This window comes from Hippoglossus hippoglossus, chromosome 22 (genome assembly GCF_009819705.1).
Source record: "Hippoglossus hippoglossus isolate fHipHip1 chromosome 22, fHipHip1.pri, whole genome shotgun sequence".
In the NCBI taxonomy this organism is placed as follows: domain Eukaryota; kingdom Metazoa; phylum Chordata; class Actinopteri; order Pleuronectiformes; family Pleuronectidae; genus Hippoglossus; species Hippoglossus hippoglossus.
This window is the reverse complement of record NC_047172.1, coordinates 3,117,591-3,142,421: the sequence shown is the minus strand read 5'-3', so window position 1 is coordinate 3,142,421 and position 24,831 is coordinate 3,117,591. Positions and strand designations below refer to the sequence as shown.

The 24,831-nt window shown below is 44.5% G+C and overlaps 1 protein-coding gene across 2 annotated transcripts in view; it reads right to left on the bottom strand.

The window, feature by feature from the left end:
- atrn (attractin) overlaps positions 1 to 24,831 on the bottom strand; it is a 109,506-nt gene that overhangs the window by 17,930 nt on the left and 66,745 nt on the right. For both annotated transcript variants that reach the window (XM_034576842.1, XM_034576841.1), the window contains exon 26: positions 20,483 to 20,561. In XM_034576842.1, coding sequence (XP_034432733.1) covers positions 20,483 to 20,561 — 79 coding nt within the window. The remainder of the gene's footprint in view (positions 1 to 20,482; positions 20,562 to 24,831) is intronic.

The window sequence follows — 24,831 nt, the reverse complement described above, 5'->3', positions numbered from 1 at the left end:
GCACCATTTGCAAAAGGATATAATAGCGTTTAACTTGGAAAATCACCTTTGTAGGAGGAAGGAATCAGACAATAAGAGCCCAACAGGGGAGGAAACACAGGTAGTCAGACTGTCAGATGTGTGGTAAACAACCACGTCTGTGTGTTCCCACAACTCAGAGCCGAGGACTGTGATTGAAATGTGATTGTTATCGACAGCGACGCAGGACAAATACAGCAGAAACAAGTACAACAGTAGAAACAATAGATTCTCCATTTAGATTCGTTTCTAAAATCACTTCCTGTCTTCAAACTACAAGTTCTTTCCCCCATAACTACGCTGGGCATTCGTTTCCAAAAGGCCTGGACATACAATATTCATCTCCTCCGTCTAACCTCTACCCTGCCTCCATCAGGTGGAGGAGATCTGATCTGGTGAACCACCGACCTGGCAGGAGTCCGACACACTGAACTATTTGTGCAGATCTCATAACGACGTCCTGCGAGTGGGCAGCTGCTCCAGAGGAACCAGGAGCCAGAGGAGGAGGAAGAGTGCAAGTCGCCTGCTTCGGAAACTGGCACTTAGTTTGTAGTGTTTTTGTAAATATGGCTAAATATCCGAATATGACATGAGCGTATATATATATAGACACGTGCATTTGCACACATGCATGCTGGGAGGTTGGATATAGCAGCATATGAGCACCCATCAATGTTTGTGTGTGTATATTTATGAGTGCAAATATAGTCTTTCAAACAAACACACACACACACAGAGAATGGAATTAATTATGTACGCACAACAGCATAGCAGCACATGGGTGATTGTGCCTGCAGGTGAAGTTTGTATTAAACGCACATATGTAAAGATAAAATACATAAACGATCGCGTGACAAGCGTGAGCGCACGAGCGATTAAATATGATTCACTGATCATCAGAAATCCAACTGCACACGATTCATGTGATTGTTGTCAGTTGCAACACATTGTTTTGGCTTCAGCTTCATACATTGTTTGTTGGTTTGTTGGTTTTATGTCATTTAAAATGAAGTAGTTTTGGGGTTTTCAAGCGAAACCTTCACTACTTAAACCTGTGTAAATTGATTTGCTGCCACCTGAGACGCAACAGCAGTGTTCATTGGGATTCATGTTCGGCCATGGGGGGGTGTAAGTCCAATATTCACTCTCCTTTTAGCCTTGTTTGGGTCTTCAGAGGGACATATCAGTCTCCCATGGGTGCTAAAGGCTCCACTGCTTCCCGTGTCTGCATCCTGAGGAGGACACGGCTACGCAGAGAAAGACACAGTGAACCACATTCTGATGCTGAACACAAACGGAGCTTTTCTTGCTGAAACAAAGCAGCTGCTTGCTGCGACGGGAGACAACACGGACGAGTGTCGACGGGAAGAGTCGAGCTACTGCCAGAAAACCCAACATAATAAGTTGAAAGATGCTGAAACGCTCCTTCAATCCGAGGGAGGGGAGACTTCGGCGACGATCGTCTTCGAGCGACACGTTTTATAAAACACATCGTCATTCGTTTCATCCCTTGTTTGCGGAGTTGTGTGTGTGTTGGCTACGCTGATTAAAGCAGGTTGAGCAAAAAAAAAAATCATTTGATGTGGCCAAAGAATACATTTGTGGATTCATGAAGGCCTTTTGGCACAGGATTGTCTTTGAGCATTCTCAAAGTGAGCAGCGGCGTGCCAGAGAGATTGAATGCGTCAGCAGAGCGCGCAGGGCGGAGGGAGGGGAGCGGGGAGGGGGAAACTGAAAAGGAAGGGAAATGAGACAGAAGAAAAATAAGGGAGGATGTCGGAGAGGGACGAGTGATGGCAAACACAGAAAAGAAAAGAAATGGGAGCAGAGAGAGAGAGAGAGAGAGAGAGAGAGACACAAAGGCGTTCAAAGGGTTCGCCTCTGGGAAGAGGGGATGGAGAGTTGGATCGGCGTTTGCACGGACAACATACACACACATGTGCACAGGCTGATAAAACCAACACACACACGCTGGGCGCAGTTACCAGTGGACACACACACACACACACCATGTCCACACGCAGCTCCACATCAAGCCATTTACTTATTGATGCGTCTGTTTAGAAATGCCGGCGCCGGGAGAGCTCTCAATCATCCTTCAGCATCACTGAAGGAAAACTGTGGAGGGGAGCGAGGGAGGAAAGTGCAGAGACAGAGGAGCGAGGGAATCTTTGTCTGTGAAACGACATTAGCTGCTCGCTGCTTCTCCCGCGCTTCATCTTTCCATCTCTCCGGTGGTGAGGTGGGGGGTAGAGGACGCAAGCTGTGAATACTGACAAGGGAGAAAGCTTTGATCCTCACCTCCCTCCCTCTCTCTCTCTCTCTACGTCTTTTTTTGTCTCTCTTCCTGTCTTTTCTACCTCCATCATCCCCCCCCCTCACCACCCAAACTTCCTCTTCCTCTCTGCCGGCCTCCTGCGGCCTGCGCCCGGCACCTCTCTGTCCACCTCACCATCCATCCCGATCTGTTTACCTCCCTCCTGTACGCACTGCTCCCCGCTGCCTCGTCCACGCCTCTGATCAATACTCCATCAAAGAGGAGCGCACCAGCGAGAACAATAAAGTGAAGGAGACGCGAAAACAAGGAGATTTAAAGAAAGCGAAAGATGAAAAAAGAAAAAAAGAAGTGTGGAGGAACAATAGAAAACATGAAGTACTTATTGAGAGGATTCACTAAAAGACCGTTTAACCAATCAAAGCAGAGATAACTCACATGATACATCCTGGGACTATAGAAAACGCCTGTTTGACATTATTCTTCATCACATAACGGCAATGTTTTCCATCATGTGGATGATGCATCGCATTCTTCCACGTGGCTCAGACGCAGGCAGGATATTTGCATGAAGGCAACACAAACAGGAGACTGACTCACACCAGCCAAGACAGAATGAGGAGCCGGTGAGTAAAAGCTTATTTGGACCGTGGTGTTGGGAATGAAAGGTCGGAAACGAACCCCTGAAACTGTATTTCGCCACAGACTGGTCCCCACGACCGTTTGAAAACACCACACACACACACACCTCCATTCACCACTGGCGTGAGAATCAGGTCAGACAGCACACAGAGAGAGAGTCGACGCACGAGAGCGACAACTCAAAAGCCAAGTGCTGAAACACAAACACCAGACGATCGACACAGAATCCCAAACATGGAGCTGCTGTGGAAACTCCACATCTGCAAAGACATTTACACTCTCAAGGTTAAAGGTATGTTATCATTACCTGGATATAAAAATCAGGATATGATATTTTCGGTTATAAACGTTCGGCTCCAGCTCAGTGGGTTGACTCTTTCCTCTGTTCTGTAGGACTGAAGCCAGGAGCCCCTGGTGGCTGGCGGCGGTACAGGTCATAACTCATATTCTCACATTCTAGTTTATTGTGGTAAAGTTAAAGCAGCACTATGTAACTTTAGCTTTACTCACTTTTACCTTTACTTGAACCAGAAAAGCTGCCGCTGTAACAAATCCACAAAACTCTTGATATTTTAAAAAGGTTCCTGCTGAATATTGAGAGATAAACTCTGGTTTGTAATAACTTCTAACTGATCCACAGTTCAGCTTCACTCAAGTTGCTGAACGGTGAGAGACTGAAAAAAGATAAATTCACAGTCACTGAACTCATCTTCATCAAGCTGCTGTTTTAAGGCAACACATCTGCATAGTGTTGCTTTAATATGTAAACTGACAATATCGCTGATTTGAGATGTTTTAAAAAGTTTTATTGTCTTTCGGAGCTTTTTAAGATTAAAATGTCAAATGAGATAAAGTTGGAATATTTCAAGTTTCATCACAACTGATACAGACGACCTGACACAGTCCAAAGGTCCAGCACAAGTGGACCTGGACCCGTTAAAGTTAAATTACTTTAAATTTAGTTCCTCTACTTCATTATCATCATTAGAAGCAGTGATCGTTATGTAACATTCACAGGTTTAAAGTCTGACATTAAACTTCCATCATCTCCACAGCCACCGAAAAACACCAGATAGTAATATAACATGTATCCTTCGCTCTCTGCTGGTTGTGTTACTGACACAACACAGGTAAAAGCTCTTCAGGGCAACACACAGCGGCTGTGTTACGCAGCTTCACACCGCATCATGACATGTCCCGTTAAATCACATCACGCCGTAGCACGCCATCCGACGCCCGCGGGTTCACGCCAGACAGGAGAGGCGGTGGATGTACAGGAGTGGAGATGTGCCGACCAGGGGGAGAGCGTAGATCAACACGGTGCTGCCTCGCTGGAGGACTGGAAACCGAACACTGACATATACAGTAGGAATATGGTAATGTGCACGGGTGTTTGGGAGCAGGTCTTACGGGCAGTGGTTAGTGTTGCCCTTTTAAGATGCTAATTCCTCAGGACAGCTGCAATAAGTACCGTACCAGAAACGCAGAGGTTAGAGCGAGCGAGAGCGAGAGAGAGAGAACTCCTCGTGTAACACAAAGAGGAAAAGACAAACAGCAACTTCAACTTGTGCTCATATTAAAAGTACAATATTTCTAAATGCCTACAGAGAACACATCTTCAACAGTGATCTGAAGTCGGATGCACGGGGGGTGTTGACGTCGGAGTGGCAGGAGTGAGCGGAGGTCGGGTTCTGAAGTTAAAACAAAGAGCGCGGCGCTGATGGAGCAGATTCGACAGCTGCTGTTAGAAGACGCACATAAAAGTAAAGTAGGTGAAGGCAGCCTGGGATGAGATGAAACGGAATCAGAAACTACAGGAGCAGGGGTTTGACAGAGGTTCTGGGCTTATGATAAGCCCGGTGCCATGATGGATGGGTGGGGGGGGGGGGATGTTTCCCGGCCAAATGGGGGTCACCCGCAGTGCAGGGAAGTTGGGACGATAAGCCGGCCTCTATATTGTGAGGAGCAACACACTGGCTCCGATCCAGAATCTAATTATACGCATCGTCTCTGTGGAATTAAGATTAGCAGGGTTTAGAAGTCTTTGGGGAAACACACACACACACACACACACACACACACGCACAGAAAATGTGAATGACACCAGAAATCCAACCAACCCACATATAAACATTCATTCATCATCGACTCTGCTTATCCTCCGGGGGTCGTGTGGGAGCTGGAGCCAATCCCAACTGACACTGGGCGAGAGGGCGGAGCAAACCTTGGACAAGGCGCCAGCGCACAACGCAAGACAGGAGCAAGACACACACAAACATTCACACACCTCAGAGTCTCCAATTAACTTAATCTGCACGTCTTTGGACTGTGGGAGGAAGCCAGAGCACTGAGAACATGCAGACTCCACTCAGTGAAGACCCCAGACTCAGGAGAACCTTCTCGCTGTGAGGTGACGGTGCACCGTTTCTCCCCTTCGCACCAAAACGCTGCAAAACACAAAATGTTTGCACGTGCCACACATACACAAATCTCTGCCATGTGCACATGTTACTTTCTTTGGAGTTGACTTGGCTAAAGTAAAAAGCTCAACTCTAAACACTGTTGCAGAGGTTGCTGGCTGCCAGTGCTGCAGTGGCCCCCCCCCGATACTTTTCCATCGCATTTTGATGAATCTGCAGCCTGTCAGCTCCGAGGAGACTCCCGTTAGCTTGATTATGCAGAGGATACCATTAACAAGGTCTCGCCTTTAAGGAGGATGCACGTTTTTCCCGAAGACTCTCGGCTTCCCTTTGTGAGTGACCTTCAGCGCCGCCTGCTGCTCCTCTCGCTTCTCGTCATCGGAGCTCCCCTCTCCTTCCCTCTCACTTCAGGATTGATCACCTCAGACGCAGGGCCTTTTGTTCTGTGCCGCGGTGCAGTGAACGTTGACCTCAGGAGAGAGGGAGGAGAGGGAAGGCAGCTCTCATAGAATTTTAAAGCGTTGCTCTGGTTAATTTAACGGCGCTTTTAGGTTAGGAACGCAGGAAATACACTTTTTCCCTTCATCTCTGCTTTCCTTCGTTAATATGCGTCATAAACCTGCAGCTAAGACAACATCAGTAACTGATTAATCACTTTTGAGATATTGAACTAATTTTGGGAGTTTTTTTGTGATGTCGTTTAGACACTTTTATAGCTTGTAGGGTCTGAATTTCATTAGCGGCGGGTTTCAAGGGAGACTTTTACTATTCAATCATTTTAATGCTACAGCACAAAATTTCATAAGTTCTGCTTTCCAGGGATCGTTTAAGCATTTCATGTGGCTGCATGCTGTTCCAGAAAACAGCAAAGACTTATGAGGAAGCAAAACAGAGAATTTAATAAACTGTCGCTCTCAATGTGCAGAAAATGTAATAAAACCTGATCCTGGGATAATTCATTCCCGCATAATGTAATATACCATTACATAATAGGGACTATGAGTTTCAAAATGATCGTTATAAGCCGGGAAATGTTATTGTATTGGCTGGTTAACTGGCTGCATTAGCATGCTTTACTGCTACACCTCTGAAGCGCTCAGAAGAAGGAGCACACTGTGAGATGTCTGTGTCTGCAGCCCACCAGCCGACAGTGGGCCACACAGCAGCAGGATGCAGACGACACGAGCAGCCTCTCAGCCCAGACGCTGCTGAAGGTGGCTCTGAAGTCCGCCGCCTCGGGGACTGGCAGCGTGCGAGCTGACAGAACAGAATGGCTAAGTGTGAGGAACGGCGGCATTGAGGGAGCGGGCGGGCCCGAGCAGAGTGTGTGCCGGCCTGGGTCACCATAAGTAATTCATCTCCCACCACCGGCAGGGGAGAGAGAGAGAGAGAGAGAGGGAGATGGCGGGGTAAAGAGAGAACCCGTTTCCTCCTCCCGTCTTAATGGCACTCTGCGGAGGGTGAGATAAGGTTGGAAGCTCTCCCTCTCCAAACCCTCCTGGTGTGGGTGCAGCCACAGCTGGACTGTCGGGGGGGGGGGAATGGCCCAAAGTGCCCGACAACTGAGACGACACACACACTGGTCTGAAAAGAGTCTGTCAGGCACCACAGCTGAATTGAGCGTTCACATTGTGAAAAAGATGATGCTTTGACTTTTTTTCCTCCAAGTCCAAAAAAAAGGTAGGAGTGTAAAAAAAAAAAAAAAAAGTGATAAATCAACCTTTTTGCATTTTTCTCTTTTCATTTCTCTCCGACTATTCATCTGTGAGGAGACAATAGAATATCCCTTACAGTAGAATAGGCAATTAAATGAAAGTAAATCCATCAGCAGCATATTTCTTAATGTTCCAGGGGCGCCACGTTTTCCCTGGAAGGCCGCGCGGCGTTCGGTTGCACTGCCAATCGTTTAAAAATTTCAATTTACACGTATTTTGGTTTCAGGGAGAGGAAAAGAAGAAGGGAGACAATTCCTGCATGGTGTTCATGCTCCGGGCCTCCGTCACAAGCAAAGGAAGATTTTTAACCCATAAGAGACCCTCGCCAAGTTGTTAATTAAGTGCTGAGGTGTACACAGGAAGGTTGTTAGCTGCAGAACTGTGTCCTAAACGTGTAAACAGTTGTATAATTGTAAAATGCAGAGTCTAACAGCAAAGACAACAGGGTTAGAAACACCTGATAGTTCATGTTGCGTTCTGCACTGGGAGCCGAGGCTAATGCCGGTGGTTTTCTTCCAGAAGAGGCTCATGTAATAAGAAGGCTGACAAACCAGCGAAGGCCGTGTCATGACCGAAAGGACCCAATTAGCAAACTGGTCTGAATGTCTACGTCAGTGTTTCAAACTAAAAACGCAGTCAGCGAGTTGTCAAACGAAACGACGAGGACGGCAGCGTTTGTAAAACCTCTCAGTTGAAGCAGTTCTTAAACTCTGGAGTAGTGCAAGCAGGGCAGGTTTAGAACCAGCACTCCCACTGGCATCTTGTGAAGTGATGCAGCATAATAAGCCCAGTACGGCACACGGCACCACTGAGCTGCAACGTGGGCCACGACCCTAACAATCCGCCTTCAAGGACACCATTACTCTTAGAGTGGAAACAATGATTCACCTCCATGTGGAAGAAAAAACATAACTACGAGTCTTCTCCACGACTTGTCCCCCCCCCGAAACTACAAGGAGACCTTTCACATTCACATTTTAGTCACGTAGCTTTTGCTGTATTATCAAGTGACCTTAAATGAGCATAATGGCTCCGTAAGCCGTGCGTCACCGTGTCACACTCGGCTACGTGAGCAGTAAATCTTCAGACTAACTGACGCTGAGAAAGACTCGGAGCTGTGTTTCGCAACAGGAGTAATTATAGATCACTGCCCCGGCCCCTGAACTCGGACATCGCATTTAAAGAGCATGATTATTGGGGGGGGGGGAGATTTGGCTGTTGATGTGTTTTTTTTCATTGTCTTTCGTTGGTCGCAGTTCAATTTGACAAGCACAGGATGGAGATTAGCAAACGAACATTTACCTGGACATTAACAACAAAAGCAAACTGCGATGGGATTCCCTCCTTTCAGATTTCAGCCCAGGCAGATACCATCACCGATTAAACATGTTTCGAGGTGAAGAGAGAGGAAGCTGAATTTTCCCCAAGCTCACGTCTGGTGCCTGAAAAGTTAAGTCCAGCATATCGTCAAATCCTTAAAAGGTAGGTTAAACTCATTTGTAGGGAATTTAAGGGTTTGTTAGTTTGAATTAAAAACTTTTTGTCCTTTTTTTTACGGTTCACGTTTGCCCAGTTTATTTTATCTTGCGTCTGGACTGTTAATAAAAACTGAGGCAATTATTAAAATGTACTTCCTGTCCCAGGGCTGTATTAGACCTTAGCAAAGAGGCTCAAAGATACAGTCAAGTGCTGCTTCTGGCTGTTTTGTCAAATCATGTCTCAACATTGCCAGCAAAAGGAAATTGCTCGAGAGCCTTCACACAGAGTCTCTAAGTTATTATCATCGTCCCTTCTAGACTTGTTGTCATCACATAAATAGAAATTTTGTCTAATTGGATATTTGCAGATCATCAGAACCGGATGTCATCTGTGTTTAGAGGCTGTGCAGGTCTTTTTTTTTGAAGATGGTATAAAAGTTGGACTGAAACATCTGATGGACCCAAACTTAAACTCCAGGTCAGACTCAAGAGTAAACAAACTGTTTTAGTAAAGTTCAGTAAGCACAAGTAAAGTGGGCTGATTACATCACTAGCCTGACTGATAATAATAACATGGGTCGATATACAAATATAACAAAATAATTATTTTCTTCTTTATGATTTCAAAGATGTTGTTATCAAACCATTATGAGCAAGAAATGGGGTCGAGACTCGAGTTGTTTTTCTACCAGAACAACCCAGTAAAAAGGAAAACAATTTTAATTTCGTCCTAGAATAATACCTCGGAATTCTGTCGCCTAATTTGTGCTGATTTATTCTGCCCACTCGCTGCTTAAATGTTGTAATTACTTTCACCAAGTAGGTTATGTTATTGTCTGCGTTTGTTTGAAGCGAGATTACACAAAAGCTACTGGGCGGATTGGCACAGAACCTAGTGGAGGGGATGTGGTGCGGGTCAGGGGAGAATCCAATTTCATTTTGGTGCAGATCTGGATCGGGGGGGGGATGCAGGGAAACATTTCTGCACTTTTTCAACATTTTTAATTCAGTCCTCACAAAATAATTCATGGTTCTTGATGAAAAAAAAGTCAATTCTCATCATTAGGGGACTGAAGCCTACGAGTGTAGAGACTCTGGTGCAGATCTAGTGAATTTAAAAGTGGTTTCATGAGGAGAGAGTTGGGCCTTGGTGCAGTTCTGTGCTCTACTGAGTCCCCTTAGTTTCCAGTTGTGTATATTTTATGTATTCAGCTAATGATATTGTGTATCGAGTATTTTTACCACGCTGTATCAAACATTAAATTGTAACAGCTCCGGCTGTGGGCCGATGTGAAGTTTTAACAAGCTACACTGATTGTATTAGTGTCGATATTGGATTGTGTTCAGACTGAACTACAGGCGACAGCGGCTGTGCAGCGGTTCTGGCAGCAGCTTGTTGACACGTCTTCGGTTCCTCTGGGCAACCGGGAGAGATATTGTCACCGTCTGAAATTTGCCTCCTTTGAAACTTTTAATTACAGCGACTACTCGGCACTTTCGAGAGTTTAGCTTGGTTTATATTATTGGAACATTTTGAATATGGAGTGTGTAAACACCTGGTGCATCAAGTTGGGGGTCCTGTGTATTAAACTAGCATCAGGGGGATGCAGCCGAATATTCACTCTCTGGATTGTGTTGTATCACACTCCTGCCAAGCCCCGAGTTTAAAAAAAGGCACAGAGCCACGGAGCATTTCCATGATTCTAAAATTATGTTTTACAGAGCATCATCGGGAAGCGCTTCGTCGGGGAGGGGGGTGGGGGGTGGGGGGGGGAACAGCTGCAAAGTAAAGGTGGAAAGATTGTTATTTCGTCTCCTCCCTGCTCATGTGTGAAGCGCATTCATATCCAGCCATCTGCTTGTGGGACTGCTGCGTACGGGCCGGGAGCAGCCGTGCTGGGGAGGGGAATCTCCTCATCATTACGGATATTTCTGGAAACTAATTTGATGTGGAGCTCTACGTGCCGCTTGATATCTTCATTATATCTCAGTGCTCTGCTTATTCAGAGGATACCAGGGCCAGTTCTCTCCCACTTCCCCGTAACGTCAGCTGTCTTAAGATTTAGTCTGAGTCCTGGGGTTAAACAGAGCATGTTGGCTATCGTCTCATTTCATCAACCTCAACATTGTTCTCCGTTGACTTAAACTCCTTTTAGTCGAGATCAATTTCGGTAAAACTTCCATCTGCTTTCAAATAAGATCACACCTGATCGTAATTGTCAGGAAAAGATCCGACAACGTTAGCAAATCACATTCTTGCAACGTGACTCAATAAGAAACCACTGCAGGAAAAAAACAAAACAAAACCCTTCACAATCAAATAGAACCTTGTACAACAGCCCTGCAAATAAATCCTTTCCTGGAAAATGCTCAGTTTTCTCAAGACTGTGCCAAAAGGTATTGATTTTATTCTGCAAGTCTGTCAGCCTTACTCGTAGTGTTGTAGGAAATCTAAGCACAGAGAGCCAGCTACTATAAGTGGTGGACTTACGGCTGCTAAACAGACATTAGTCAGCCCGAAAAAACAATCCTCCACTTTACATGACGAGTGTTTCAACATACAGTAAATAGCACAAATGGCCTGGATCCAGTCAAAGTCTTAACGTCGCTGACAGAGCCAGTGAGACTAAATCCTCATCTTTAAGCAAAGTAGTTCTGTCTAATTGTTGTGAGATGCTAATGAGTTCAGTTAGACCACCGCCTTTATGGCTTTAAAAAGAATAATAACGCAATTAAGGATCTTAACGTTAAGTTCTGTGTCGTGTGTTTTAAAGTTGTCTCTTTCTTGGGAACAGGACTTGTTGACTTCACGTTGAGAGTGTGTAGTGCTTTCACTCAAACCCTCTGCTCTGCTTGTGCTCAAACCGCTTGAGCTTTAACTCGGGTATTTTGTTTCTCCTGCTTCTGTGTGTGAAATGTCTGCTCTCGGATTTCTCCTCTGATCTGAAACTTTAAGACCACACTCTTGGATAAAGTAAGGGAAATAAAATCCGTCTCTCTTCAGCTTTATGTTTTTTTTCCTCCCAGTGATTTTGTAGCTGCAGGTTGTTCCCTCCCAACAAAAGTACACATTCTCTGTGTGGCTTGATATGTGAAGTGGGTCCAAATGCTTCTTTCCCCAATTCACTGGATGTTGTCTATAGTGTTTAAGTACATATCTGGATCCAGGCTCGCACTGTTGTCAACGCACAAACAGATTAAAACGTCACCATCTTGCCGGCTGATAAAAGAAGACAAACAGTGGTGCTGAACACAGCTGATTATCCTGTCCAGGTGACCAGTGTACCCAGTGTACCCAGTGACACGGCCACATATGAGGCACGGACACCAGATCTTATCAGCAGCTACGAGAGGAAGGTAATAAACTACAAAAAGGACAAAGCCAGTGACCACACGCTATATTAACTTCTGTATCCAGGGGAAGCCAGAGCTTGTTCTTTTATGGATTCTCCAGATAAACACAGAAGGAACTCAGATCATCATGAGAAGCATCAACACAGCCAAACACCTACAGCTGCCATCATGGGTCCTCTGGTCTGTAACACTCCACTTTAGCCAACAAGGTTAAAACCACATAGTTTCTGCAGTCAGACGCACAACTGTAGTGTCCCTGATAGCGTCCATTCTCTAGATAGAAGGAATATAGAGCAGAGCCCTGATCTCGGCCGCAGGAACTGCTCCCAGCCACTGGTTCAGACACAGCGATGACACTTGGGCGGGACGAGTCAAGGAGACTAAGCGACACAGCCGCCCGCCCCCAAAAAAACGAGGGTCAGCAGTTTGCCGTGGCTGAGGTCACAACCACAAGGACGCGGCTGCGGAACCGTTTAACAACTTTATCGCCGGCGCTGATTCATCCTCGCCGGCAAGAAGAAGTTCTGGCAGCGCTGCATTTTAATTTGGCCCCTAATGAACACATTTACTCAACTGTGTATCAGACGCTGAAAAGAGCAATGTAGTAATACAATTACAAAAAATGTGTCAGGGTTTGAGAGCTTTCAAAAGAGATAGTGATTATTAAACTCTTGAAAAGATGACAAAGGCCTATTGTACAGGGTTTTCACAATAAAAATTGACATGTTGTTGAAATAAATTACAAGAGATCGAAATTGGAACTGTGTATTGTTCCAGTTGGATTAAGCGAGGATGAGCTTTCGAAGTGACAATAGTTTACATCTGAGATATTTCCCCGACTTTGAGTGTAATCTCCGCTGAAGTGTTAACACAAAGCCAGAAAACAGATGATCTTTGATGGTTTAAACATCTATATTATTGCCTCTCGACAAATTACACAAATTCTATTGCTTCAAAGAAAACATGACCCATAAATAATAAAAATATATCCCCTTAGAAGCTTCAGACATCAAGAGCTTAATTTTAGTTGTGCTAACGAGGTATTTATACTCGGCTTTATGGAAATTGTGCGTATTGTGCATTGATATCATTATACATGTTATACAAATTATATTGCATTAAAGAAAACATGACCCATAAATAATAAAAAATATCCCCTTAGAGGCTTCAGACATCAAGAGCTTTATTCTAGCCGTGCTAACTAGGTGTGAATCTATGGATTTATGAGTTTTATGCATAGTGCATTGATAATTGATTAAAAACAAGACATCTGGCAAGTGGTAAGATCCGAACGTCTCTAAATGTACAACACGTGCATTGTTTTCATACTTTTTTTGGTACAACTGTTAACATTTGCTGCTTATTTAACGGGGCGACCTCGCAGGTTAATTCCCGTCTTCAGGAGGAGCCGCTTCCCAGCCGCCTGTCTCGTTAACGCCTCAGATCTTCCTCCTGAACCGCTCCCGTTATTCAGAAACTTTTATGTGCGGACTGTATACCTTCCCTCTCAGAGGCATGAAAGGCAGAAGTGAAGCGGTGGCTGTTTGTTCGTGGCAGGTGGATGTGTGTGTGTGTGTGTGTGTACCTTCATTAACACCCCACAACCTGAGCCGGGTTGCATTTGATTAGAACAACACAAAAAGTTGAGTTTACACATCACGCGCCATTGAGCAGCTTCCCACTCATTTTATGGCATAATAGCAGGTATTTCTAACAGGGGCCTGAGCCTTGACACCTTGGTTGACATCCATATTTATAGCTGAGGGATGGAGGTTGGGGGTGTGGGGGGGGGGGGGGCAGCTTGATGGGCTAATAAATATGTGAGGGTATCTGGAGACGTTTATGCCGCTTCCTCTGCCTCCCTCCTCGCGGCAGCCTGCCTCTGGCGAAGTGTAAAGAACCCACAACAGTTAATCATGTGGGACGCAGCGGCAGCGATGGGGGGATATTATCACATTCTGCATTTCCACCAACACCCCAGGGTGCAATACATGTCTAATATATGTCAAGTTATGCGTGATGTATCTGTGTTACATGTCGGGTAAATACACTTGCTGTCAATCGTGAGGATATTTTCATGGCGGTACAGTACGGAGGGCGTCAGGAGGGGGTTAGCGGTACGAGTTGTAAGTGAAGACTGAAAACTGACGACGATACATTTTCCCCCGTCGTGCAGAACAATGTCCTTCAAAGCTGCTGCAGGGTTTTTTTCTGCCCCTTTACGAAACAATACTCAAGACAGGTAGTGAAATTTCTGCCCTAAATAAAATAGATGGCCTGAAATCTCTTTCGGTGCCACAGTCGAATAAAGGAAAAGAGATATTCTGTCCTACGGCAAGAAGAGCGAATGTTAAAGCGGTGCCATTATTACAGTATTTTGCATCATGATATATTAGCCCTTCCCTCCATGCTGCTGTTGGATCCCTGCCCTAATTAGCTTGCTTGCTCACATCCACTCAAGAAATGTGTTTTTATCACGTACGTGTGTTACAGGCCTCAGGAAGCTGACACCTGTAGCTGCTGCCTGTCGATAAGAGAAAGCTATGCTCCCAGTTTTATGACCTAGTGTCTCTTCATCTCAAAGATGAACCACGGTATGAAAAGGTAAAGAAAGAAGTCGCTCTGAAAGAATTTAGAAAAGCCAGAATTCTTTATATTCAGGCTACATCCACACTACTATGTTTTAGTTTTAAATAACATTACTGTTGCTATGTAAACACCCGTCATCCACACGGCTACGGACTCTTTGAGAACCTAGAGCGGAGACGTTTGGAAACTCCTGGGTTGTGTTGTGGTAAAGACGGGAAACAGAGAGACAGTTGGAAACAGAACCACATTAGTGTCCTTGATTTTTGTGGGCTGATGCCGATACTGGTATTAGGGAGTAAAAACTTTCATCAGTCCTAAAATGTTGTTATAAAACCCTAAACCATAAACTTGATATCTATGAATATAAAGTAAACAGATCTAACAAAATGTGGAGAACTTGGATTAAGAAAATATCTTTATGGGTAGAATGTCACATAAATGCACATACTTTCTGCATTATTTGTTTTCCTATACGTCTGCGTGAGGCTCATATTGGACGATATCATTGGCCAAACCATATGTCAGCTTCAGACTCCGATAAACTGCTCGCGGGGATGGAAATGACTTGTGTCTCCAAATGAAGATGTACTAGTGTGGATGTATCCTCGGAGCAGCATCTACTTCAGACCTGCTGCACTCAAACGCTCCTGCAGGAATAATCAACCAGCTCTGACAGAGCAGAGGGGCTAATTCTGACTAAGAGGGCCGCTGCCTTCGACGGCACAAAATGGCCGCGGCGGTTGGGTTCTGTCCGTTGCCATCTGGCAGCTCAGGCTCCTTCAAAAGGAACCGTCAGGTCTCAGAGGAAGGTTTTAATTAAGACTCAGACAGCACACACACACACACACACACACACAGACACACACACACGCACATTTATGCAAACAAATGCACTGCAAACACACATGGATGGAAAAACATGAACCTGAACACTTTCAAACGCATGCAAACATGTGGGCTCTGGGTTGTTCCACCAACCTGCACCCGTCTCAGCAGGAGTCATGTTGCTGCCACGGTTACAAGAACCTCAAATACAGTCAGAAACTTATTTTTTACTCGAGGCTTTTTACATCAACACCTAAATCTCACACATGCAAATAAACATTGTGATGAGGCAGCAGCAGCCGAACTGTATTTTCTCAGCCCTGAAACCATTTAAAAAAATTTTAAAAAACACTTCTATAGCTTAAAAAGAAAATGAATAAGTTTGATCATTACACCCTTGATTAATTAACACTTTCCAAAAGCCACAGTGCTTTGAAGGTAAGAATACACTGTACTTTTTAGGGTCCATTGCAGCTTTTCATGAAATTAGCAGGCTGTGAATGAAGGAGAGGGCAGACGAGCTGTTCTAAGTAAATAACACAGTCACGTCTGCAGCCACTGATTCTGTAAATAGAATTTGCTGCAGGTTGCCTTTTTTGTGTGCGATGTTCTTTTTGCCTTTTTACGGTTATTAAACACAGCTTCGAAGAATAAATGCTCTAGATCTGTTTTGGCTAGTTGATCCTCAGTATCTCATAATCTCAAAAAAGTTGATTTCAAGCCCAGTTTTTATCGTTTTCAGTATAAAAAAAAGGTTTCACAACGATGTCTCCATTTCAGGGGTAAAGACTGACAACGACTGCAATAGCACAATAAGCTTAACTCCTCCTCAAAGCCAGATGACGAGCAGTCAGGGGTACGAAGTGCACGGCTCAGGGCTAAATTCCTGTGACCCTGCGATGGCCACATCAAATGAAAATGGCCACGGCTTCCCGCCGCATCGCAGCGTAAGTGAGGTGAACGTGGGGATAATCGCATGCAAATGTGTGTCGCTGTACGGCTGATGCAAGCACGGAGTAACGTGGAGGAATCGGGGTTGACTGTGGGAATGAAGCCGGGGGCGACAGCGCTGAGAAGAACACTTCGGTCCCAGCGTCGAACAGACAAGCGACTGTAACGAGGGAGAATTGACCTGACGGAGAAAAAAAAACGCGATTAGCTTTGTGTTTGGCCGAAATTTATGCGTCAAGTTGCGTTAGCACAGTGTACGTGCGCATGTGAAGGCAGATCTGCAGCTGTGTTCATTTCTGCCCGAGCAGGACGAGGTAATTACAGTGAGAACGGAAAACTGCACAGTTTCAATGACGAAATCTGAGTTTTATTTACAGAGCATTTCTAATATCGTCTGGTTGATGTTGTGCTCCCTCCACATCACCGACACAAACAGCGTGTGAGATAATGAGCATCTAAAAAAAACTGAAAAGGTATATTTATATGTGAAAGAATACTTTTGAATACATCAAATAAAGATGTGAGCAGAGTAGTGAACAGAGGCTGCACCACACCTGCGTCAGGCTAAAGACACGTGTTGATAACGGCCCTGATTTGGGTTTTAACTTGAATTCCCTGGCAACAGAACCCCCGAGATCCAAAACGACTTCAAACGTCAAAGTGAAAGAGCTGCAGCGACCACAGCGAAGGACAAAGGCCTCATGAAGAGCATCATTAATAAGACTCCCCTCAGACACGGCTCTGCGCTGATGTTTTTCTGTGACAGGACTTTAGTGCAGCCACCTCCGAGGAAAGACAGATAAATCCTCCCGGAAAGGGCACGTCGTTAAGTCGGCCACCTGCTGTTTGAACCGGCCATTATGTCCGGATGACATATTTCACTTTGACTAAAAAAAATGAAGAAGCCTCTAAAACCAATTTGTGTGAAAATTATCTCCACCTCACTCAGATGATCTAATAGCATGGAAATGCAAAACTACAGGTTTCAACTGGATTTCTTTTGAAACGCCTGCAGTGCCACTGATGTCACTGTTGCGTTTGTAATTCTGATTGGCAGCAGCGACTATTTGTATTTAATGGGTTGTCTGACACTTGGGATTATTTACCAAAAAAAAGGTTCCCGGCTCCTAGAATAGATGCGAGTCAGGGCAGCATCTTGACGGCTCGTTGCAATATCAGGCATGTAGTTATTTTTTTAGCACGGATCTGGTATTTACTTTGGTTAAGAAACTTGTACACGCCATTTTATTTAAGGAGGCAATGCCTTTACGTGAAGCTGGTTGGATCTGAGGGGACTGCTGGGCCTTAGCGGGGGTGTGTGCTGCACTTAGCGTCATTTTAGTTTCCAAATCAACTCATCACAGGCGGATTCCATCAAACTCTGCTGTGCACAAAAAAGCTTTTCCAGGTGTTGAGGAGTTAAATATCGGCTTCAAAGTTTCCCGCTGCCCCCGAAACCACTTAACAAAGCTCCTGTGCTAATTTTACAGAAAAAGGTTCAGCCTGGACCGCTGTGGCCGTGTGGTGGAGAGAGGGTGGAGTGGCAGCAGGTGAAGGGGGGGGTGGGGGGGGATGTTGAGAGGCAAACAGGGGTCAGGGTCATGACGACACTTTCGGACGAGGTTTATGGCCGAAAGCCACTTCGCCTGCTGCGGCGAGCGTGACGAGCAAAACACAAAAAGTTCACCTTAAGCACAACAGTAGCTTGTATGACCTCAGATACTGACACACACACACACACACAGACACACACACACAATGCAACACACACACACAACCTTTCAGCCACTCATTCAAAAGGGGGGTCCGGACCCTTCTGGAAACTGTGATGGAACAACAGGAAGCGACTTCTCAAAATGCAAGTCCGAGCCTCAGTCGGTCGAACACCGAGGCCACTGGGACCGTGTCCTATTTCCTGGAACCAAAAATAAATAAAACGCCCGTCGCAGTTGCTCGGGACAATGGCAACGAAAGTAAAGTCATAAACTGAGCACATCTATTGTGGCTGCTGTCATCTGAGGAGGCATTTAAACCAATCACACGGGGGCTTTGTCAGGAGGCTTTCTTTCTACCCGTCAGCACCGTGGATGCGTGCACGGGGTTTTTTTTTTTTTTTTTTAAAAGTAGGTTAACGTCATTGTTACTTAAAATCTGCAGCGCATCACAAGGCCTTTTACAACCTTGTATTCTCTGATGCACAGGTACAACTTGAGGTTTTACATGTCTCTCTTTAATATTATTATTTGAAGATGTTTGAGTTTTACATACGTACGACTTTGTTCTTAGCTGTAGTGACTTTAAAAGGGAGATTTTTTTGGATGCCGGCAAAGTTTCCTGTAGTTTAGTCGATCAGACTAGAGAAGCGATATATAAATACAGTTAATTTACCATTAAGGTAATTTTAAAAGCATGTTCTAGACTTTTCCAGTTCTGTGATGTTGAACTGCAAGATGTTATGAATCTATAAAGAAAACAGGGCGACAGGTACGGATATTATTAACTTTATTATTCTCAGCTTTATTTGTTTACCCGTCTATCAAGTCCCTGATGTATTTATGTATTAATGTCTTGTATTATCGGCGGAGGTGACTTCTTTTGATGTAAACCTACAACCCTTAAAGAAGAGAAGGAGAACAGAGTGTGACCTGCGGCCCTTTTTGAAGCAATCTAAAGTTTATGTAAGCTTTTCTTTTTTTCTAGTTAAGGAAGCACACAAGAGCAAACATCCCTGCTGTAGATATGAAGCTTTCTCAGGCTGGTAGCTCCCACCTGACAGGAATGTGACTCTACTGGAAATGAGGATGTGCAGAAGGAAAAAGGAAAAGACCGAAGCTCGATGCTTTGTTCCCCGGATTCGAGGCGAACGCACAGGATCCCGGCTCCGGTAATTAAAACACAGCCTTAATTGTTTGCCTTCCACAAACTGATATAATCGCCGTACTGAACTAATTATCGACAGGACTAATGTATCATCGGGTGACTTAGCAATCTACAACTGCACAGTGCCTGAAGAGAGAGAGAGAAAAATCAATCCTGCTTTTTCAAGACAGGGTTTCCTAAGAGCAGCAGGTAAAAGCACACTGGTCTCACAGCGGAGCCACACAAAATATAACTGTATCAAGAAGTACGTGCATTTGATCAGCGTTCATCCTTTGGGCGTTTAAAGCTCATTAAGGCCTCATTTGAGATTGTCTAAAATAAAGCTCAGAATTGACTTTTAAATAAACTGATTATTAAAATGTTTCGCTCTGGAAAAAGACCTGGAAGAGGATTTAAAAAAGAAAGTGATTTGTACATGAAGGTAAAATAGGATTTCAAACTCACTACACATTGAGTTCACAGCTGCCAAGTTTGCTACAGCGAGCGAAGCTAACTAATAGAAACTTAGGTTCTGGACTTACTTGACGAGAAAGTGTTCAACAGTGATGTTTCATTAATAAATGATAAATGCATCAATAACTTTAACCCAAACTTTTAGGTGGAAGTACAAACTGTTAACACCGGACCTCTCTGCTGGTTTTATCATTTTCATGGCAGAACTGATGAGCTTGGTTTGTATTAAAAGTTTAACAAACATCATGATTCAAATTTCAGATATAATATTCGCATAAATAAATATATTTTAACAACTAATTCCACATATGTACTCAGGCCTTTGTGTGTTCAATGCATTTGTTCTTTAATGAGCAAATCTAGAAAGATTAATACTTTGTTACTGAAAAGAGAAATGGGTCATGGAGAGAGGAGGAGGAGGAGAAGGAGGAGGAGGAGGAGGAGGAAGAGGAGGAGAAGAAAGACAAGGAACCGTGAAGAACAGGTGAAATCTTTCTGTTCTTTTCCTTTCAAACAGTTTTTTGTTCAGAAACCTTTATGATTTTTGATCAAATGAAAAGATGATTAAGTTCATACGTTTAAATATATTCTTACGTGAGAGTAAAAGCCATGAAACCCTCGTGTTCGATGACGTGCAGAGAAGTCGGGTGGTGTATTTACCAAAAGGTACCTGAGAGTTTGCAGAGTATCTTTACACTTTCCGGTGCAAACCCTCAGCGTGATCTTTTTAAACTCCACCGACCAGAGAGACGTCGAGACCGAACAACAACTTAACAGACACCGAAATGAACAGGACCACAAGTACATGTTTGCATGGTTGTTAATTCACCTGCCCGAGTGGCCAGAATCAATATTTGACGTACGCTCGCGTCTCAGGCTTACCTCTCGTCGCCGTGACGCCCAGCAGCTCTGTTTGATCTTCCAGACCACGGCGGCCACCAGGAGCAGGGACAGGAAGCAACTGTGTACAGACAGGGAGAGGACGACATGAGTCAAGAGGAGGAATCGAGCAACGAGGAAAAACTGGGAACCACGGGATCATCCGAGGTGTGATTTGTAGTGAAAGGTGCTCGACTGTGGCTGGGATTTTCCGGCGAACAGAAATTCATTAACCAAAACTGAATTTTCTCTGCATATTCAGGTGTTTTTGGTCGGACGGCGTTTGACAGACAAGGTGATTACAGCCAACATCGATCTATATTTAATGAGCCACACGTCTGACGCTTGAGGACCAGCCTTCGGGGTTTTTTTTTTGTCTTCTAATTAAAAAGTCATAAGCTGCTGCTCCGACATCGCAGGAATCATTTAAGGTCATTTTGACAAATCACAGCAGTTTCACCTGCATATTAAATAAAACTAACAGGATATAATCAACAATTACTCAAGATATTAAGACGTTATTCAAATACTCGTTTGTTCAAACCAGGAACTGTTGGAGACACTGTACAAAATGTGATCAGATGCAAAATCAATGCAACCAACATCTCCACAGTTGGTGGAACATAAGAAACCAGAGGGTGATGTCACGGCTTCACAGGATACAGAAGTGTAAGACGGTGTGAGACAGAAGCAGCAGCTGGTGAGGGATGAAGGTGACGACGGTGCTGTGGGTCTCACGTCGTTGTTCTGCCACTTTCATGTCAGACGCAGACACGCACACACACAACTGTTCCCACCTATATAACCTTCATAAATAATATATCTTAAAGTTTCCATTTTTCTCTACACGTCTTAGTTTAACTTTGAATTAACCTGCCATCTCCAAAGTACTCGAAAGTAGGGTATTGTCTGTGTGTGTGTGTGTGTGTGTGTCTGTGTGAGACATCTCCACATGATTTACTTTTGCAGCTGATCAAGATGAACAAAAAAACACATTTTCCAAGTTAGCTGGAGACAATCATCCCCTAATATGATGTCATAGGATAAGTAACATCATCACAAAGAAGTCAGAGAACTACACGATGCATCCGATTGGACTATGGACAGGATCTAAAGCTTGAAGCTGGGGGTTGAGGATGTTTGAAAACACACAACCGATGCATCCCGCCGCCTCCAACTGGGTCTCTCGTCAAAGCTACGCCCCGAAAAAAACACACGGATGTGCACTGACAACTGCCAGAGGTCGACTTTTTTCCGTGACTCGCCCCGGCTTCAGAGGTGTGTGTCTCTCCGACTGAGGATCATGTGCAGTGAGAACATGTTTCGGGTGCACGCAGGCGGGCAGGTCGGTCGGCGAGCCAGCGAAACACGAGTTTACCACAGTCCTGCGAGGGCCCGAGACGCCGGCTCCTTTTCCCCCTGATGACTTTATACGTTGTTGGCTTTTTGGGACGTGAAGAGGATTTCAACAAATGAAACCAATAACACTCAAGACATACGCTCGTGTAGATTAACCAATAATTGTGATATTGGAATCTCCGACGTTGCTTCTCACTTTCCACGAGCAACTTAGAGGTTCAGGACCCACAACTTTTTCCTGTCTCAGCTTTATAAGCATCCACCAACATATTTATCTATTTAGAATGAGCTATATTTCTGGATGTTGTTGTTTCTGTACAGTTCCACACTTCTGACTTTTGACATTAACTTGTCATTGGTGTTTGTCGTCTTGATTTATATTTTTCCTACACTCTCTTCCCTCCGCTGGATTTTGTCGCACTGTGGGAATTGTTTGTTTTTTTTGCCTTCTCCACTTTCCGTGTGTTTCCACATTTGAGCAAATAAAATATACACGATATCAAACCCGGAGTGTTCTTTGCACTCTTCACAGAATCGCCTTGAGGGATGACATGTCTTGGAGAGGTTGTTTGTTAGTGTCACGGTGTGTGTGTGTGTGTGTGTGTGTGTGTGTGTGTGTGTGTGTGTGTCTGTGTCTCTCGAGTGTGAGAGTTTTCCAGGGCTCACTTCACTTCCCCTGACTGCTTTCACACTTGCACTTCGGAAGCTGTGTCAAAGACAGAGAAGAAAACCGCAAAAATAAAAACAAAGACTCAGTGTGTGTGTGTGTGTGTGTGTGTGTGTGTGTGTGTGTGTGTGTGTGTGTGTGTGTGACAAATACATCAGAGACAACATCTCCTGCGATCTCAACTTCATTCCCTGACTGTCACGCCTTTCGCTGATTTCCTGTCAGCGTTCCTGTCGCTGTCTGGCCCCGGCTCCCCCCCCCCCGTATTTCAGCTCACATCAGGTTTGGCAAGTGGCTGCTGATGAGCAATGTATCAGCAGCATGATGGAAAAATGCCTCAGGACCAGTGATCCAAACATCAATTCCAGCAAAACCATCAAGTAAGAAAACTGGTATTTGCACATTTTAAGTTGTGTGTCGTCGAGGAAGCCTCCGTTTTGATGTGTCTGCATAAAACACAAAGTTGCCTAAAAAACTAAGACAACAAACAGTGGGACACTGAATTCTGATGTCACAATAAGACTAAATGAATTATTGACGCACGTCTTAACAGATTAAATAACTACGTAATTAAACAAACCCCAGAATATGCATCAATATCTTCTGATATAATATAAACAGTAAATCGGGCTTCATCAGAAAAGGGGCCTTGAGAGAGGGAGAGAGAGAGAGAGAGAGAGAGAGAGAGAGAGAGAGAGAGAGAGAGAAATCCAAAGATTATTTTTCTTTTTCGTCTTCATCTGGCAACAGTCTGATATTATTCCAAAGTCTTTACTTATGGTACAAAAAAGTCAGAGGCTCCTGAGCAGCAGAAACTTATTTATTGTACAGTCGACTCTTCAGTTTAAGTCTGACTTTGACTAGATGTATTTGGAGAATCGTTCACAACGTCTCCTTTGATTCGACTGTTCTACCGACACAGCAATAACGTCACCTGCACTTTAAACATCCTGCGTCACGTGGATATGGAGCGGGGGGGGCAGGGTTCTCCAGAGGAAACTGGAGAAATCAGGTTTCTCCAGTTTCCAGTGGCCCCTCCCACATTAGAGAAACTCGATTTCAGAGTCAAGAGCCAAGCTGGTTACTGAAGTGCAGACGAATCCATCCAATCACAACCTGAATGTTTCCGTCCTTTCTTTGCCTTTATAGAATATTAATATGGACGATAGTGAGGCTTTTAGAACTGTTGCATCACAGTTTTTTCATAAACAGGTAGATTGAGTGTTTGTTATATTAAACGTTATGTTTACACGATTGATTTGACTTGTTGGTGCTTTCTAATGAGCTAAAGGTTTTATGTTATCAACAGAGAAACCTCACTGGCAGAACAAAGTACAGTATTTTTCATTGTTTATGGAAATTTGAAGATTAAATCCAGTTCTAAGTGACAGTTTCCACTCATGCTCTGCATGTGACCACCTGGATAGACCGGTGGGTACAATCGTTTACTGTCAGATTGACTTCTGTGAACATTCAGCCACGCCGAGGCAAACTGTCGGCTTTGTGTTTCCCCAAATCAGATTTTACCTTCATTGTGTGAGCTCGACTTTTCTTTTAATTTTATTCAAGATCACAGGAACAATGCATGTTTACTCTCTTTCAGAGGTTAGAAGTGGATTTAATTAGAAACTCCACGTTGAAGCATAATTCCAGTGAGACCCCCCCCCACAGATGTTTCTCCAAAGTTTCACCACTTCTTTCAATCTAAAAGCCTCGGCACCGTTTTAATACGGGCTGCGACGCGCTCTGATCTTTATTCATGTTTCTCACGCCGCTCCCCGCTCACCCCGTGTGACTTCTTCAAGTGCCATCTATTAAAAAAAAAAAAAGTCCCTTATCTCGCCAGGCTGAAGAGGACTCCTAAGCGATCCATCCGTTCAGCCATCGTATTGATCTGGCTTCCTGCTCGACTGCTTAAAGAGCGACGCGGTGCTGATGAATGAGCCACGTGAATAGATATCAGCCTCGCATCAAAAGGCCGCCCCGCTCAGCGGGAAGAGACGAGGGAGACGCAGGACGGGAGGAGAAGGAAAGACAATGGCACCTTTTTTCACAGCTTGCTCAAGGTGAAAATTTTGCTCCTCTATTCCGCTCCTCGCCATTCTGTGTTAAAAAAAAAAAAGGTACAAACATCAATGAAGGGAACATTGTTTTTGGCCTTTGAGGCGGCAGCGGCCACAGAGCTGGATCGATGTCTGTGTAAAGGGGGAGCGGTCGAAAGTGCAGGACAGATGCCAACGCTGTTGTTTTACATGTCATGCCTCTGGTTTCAGAACGCCGACATGCTATGTGAAGTCAACCGTGACGGCGGCAACTGATGGCTCAG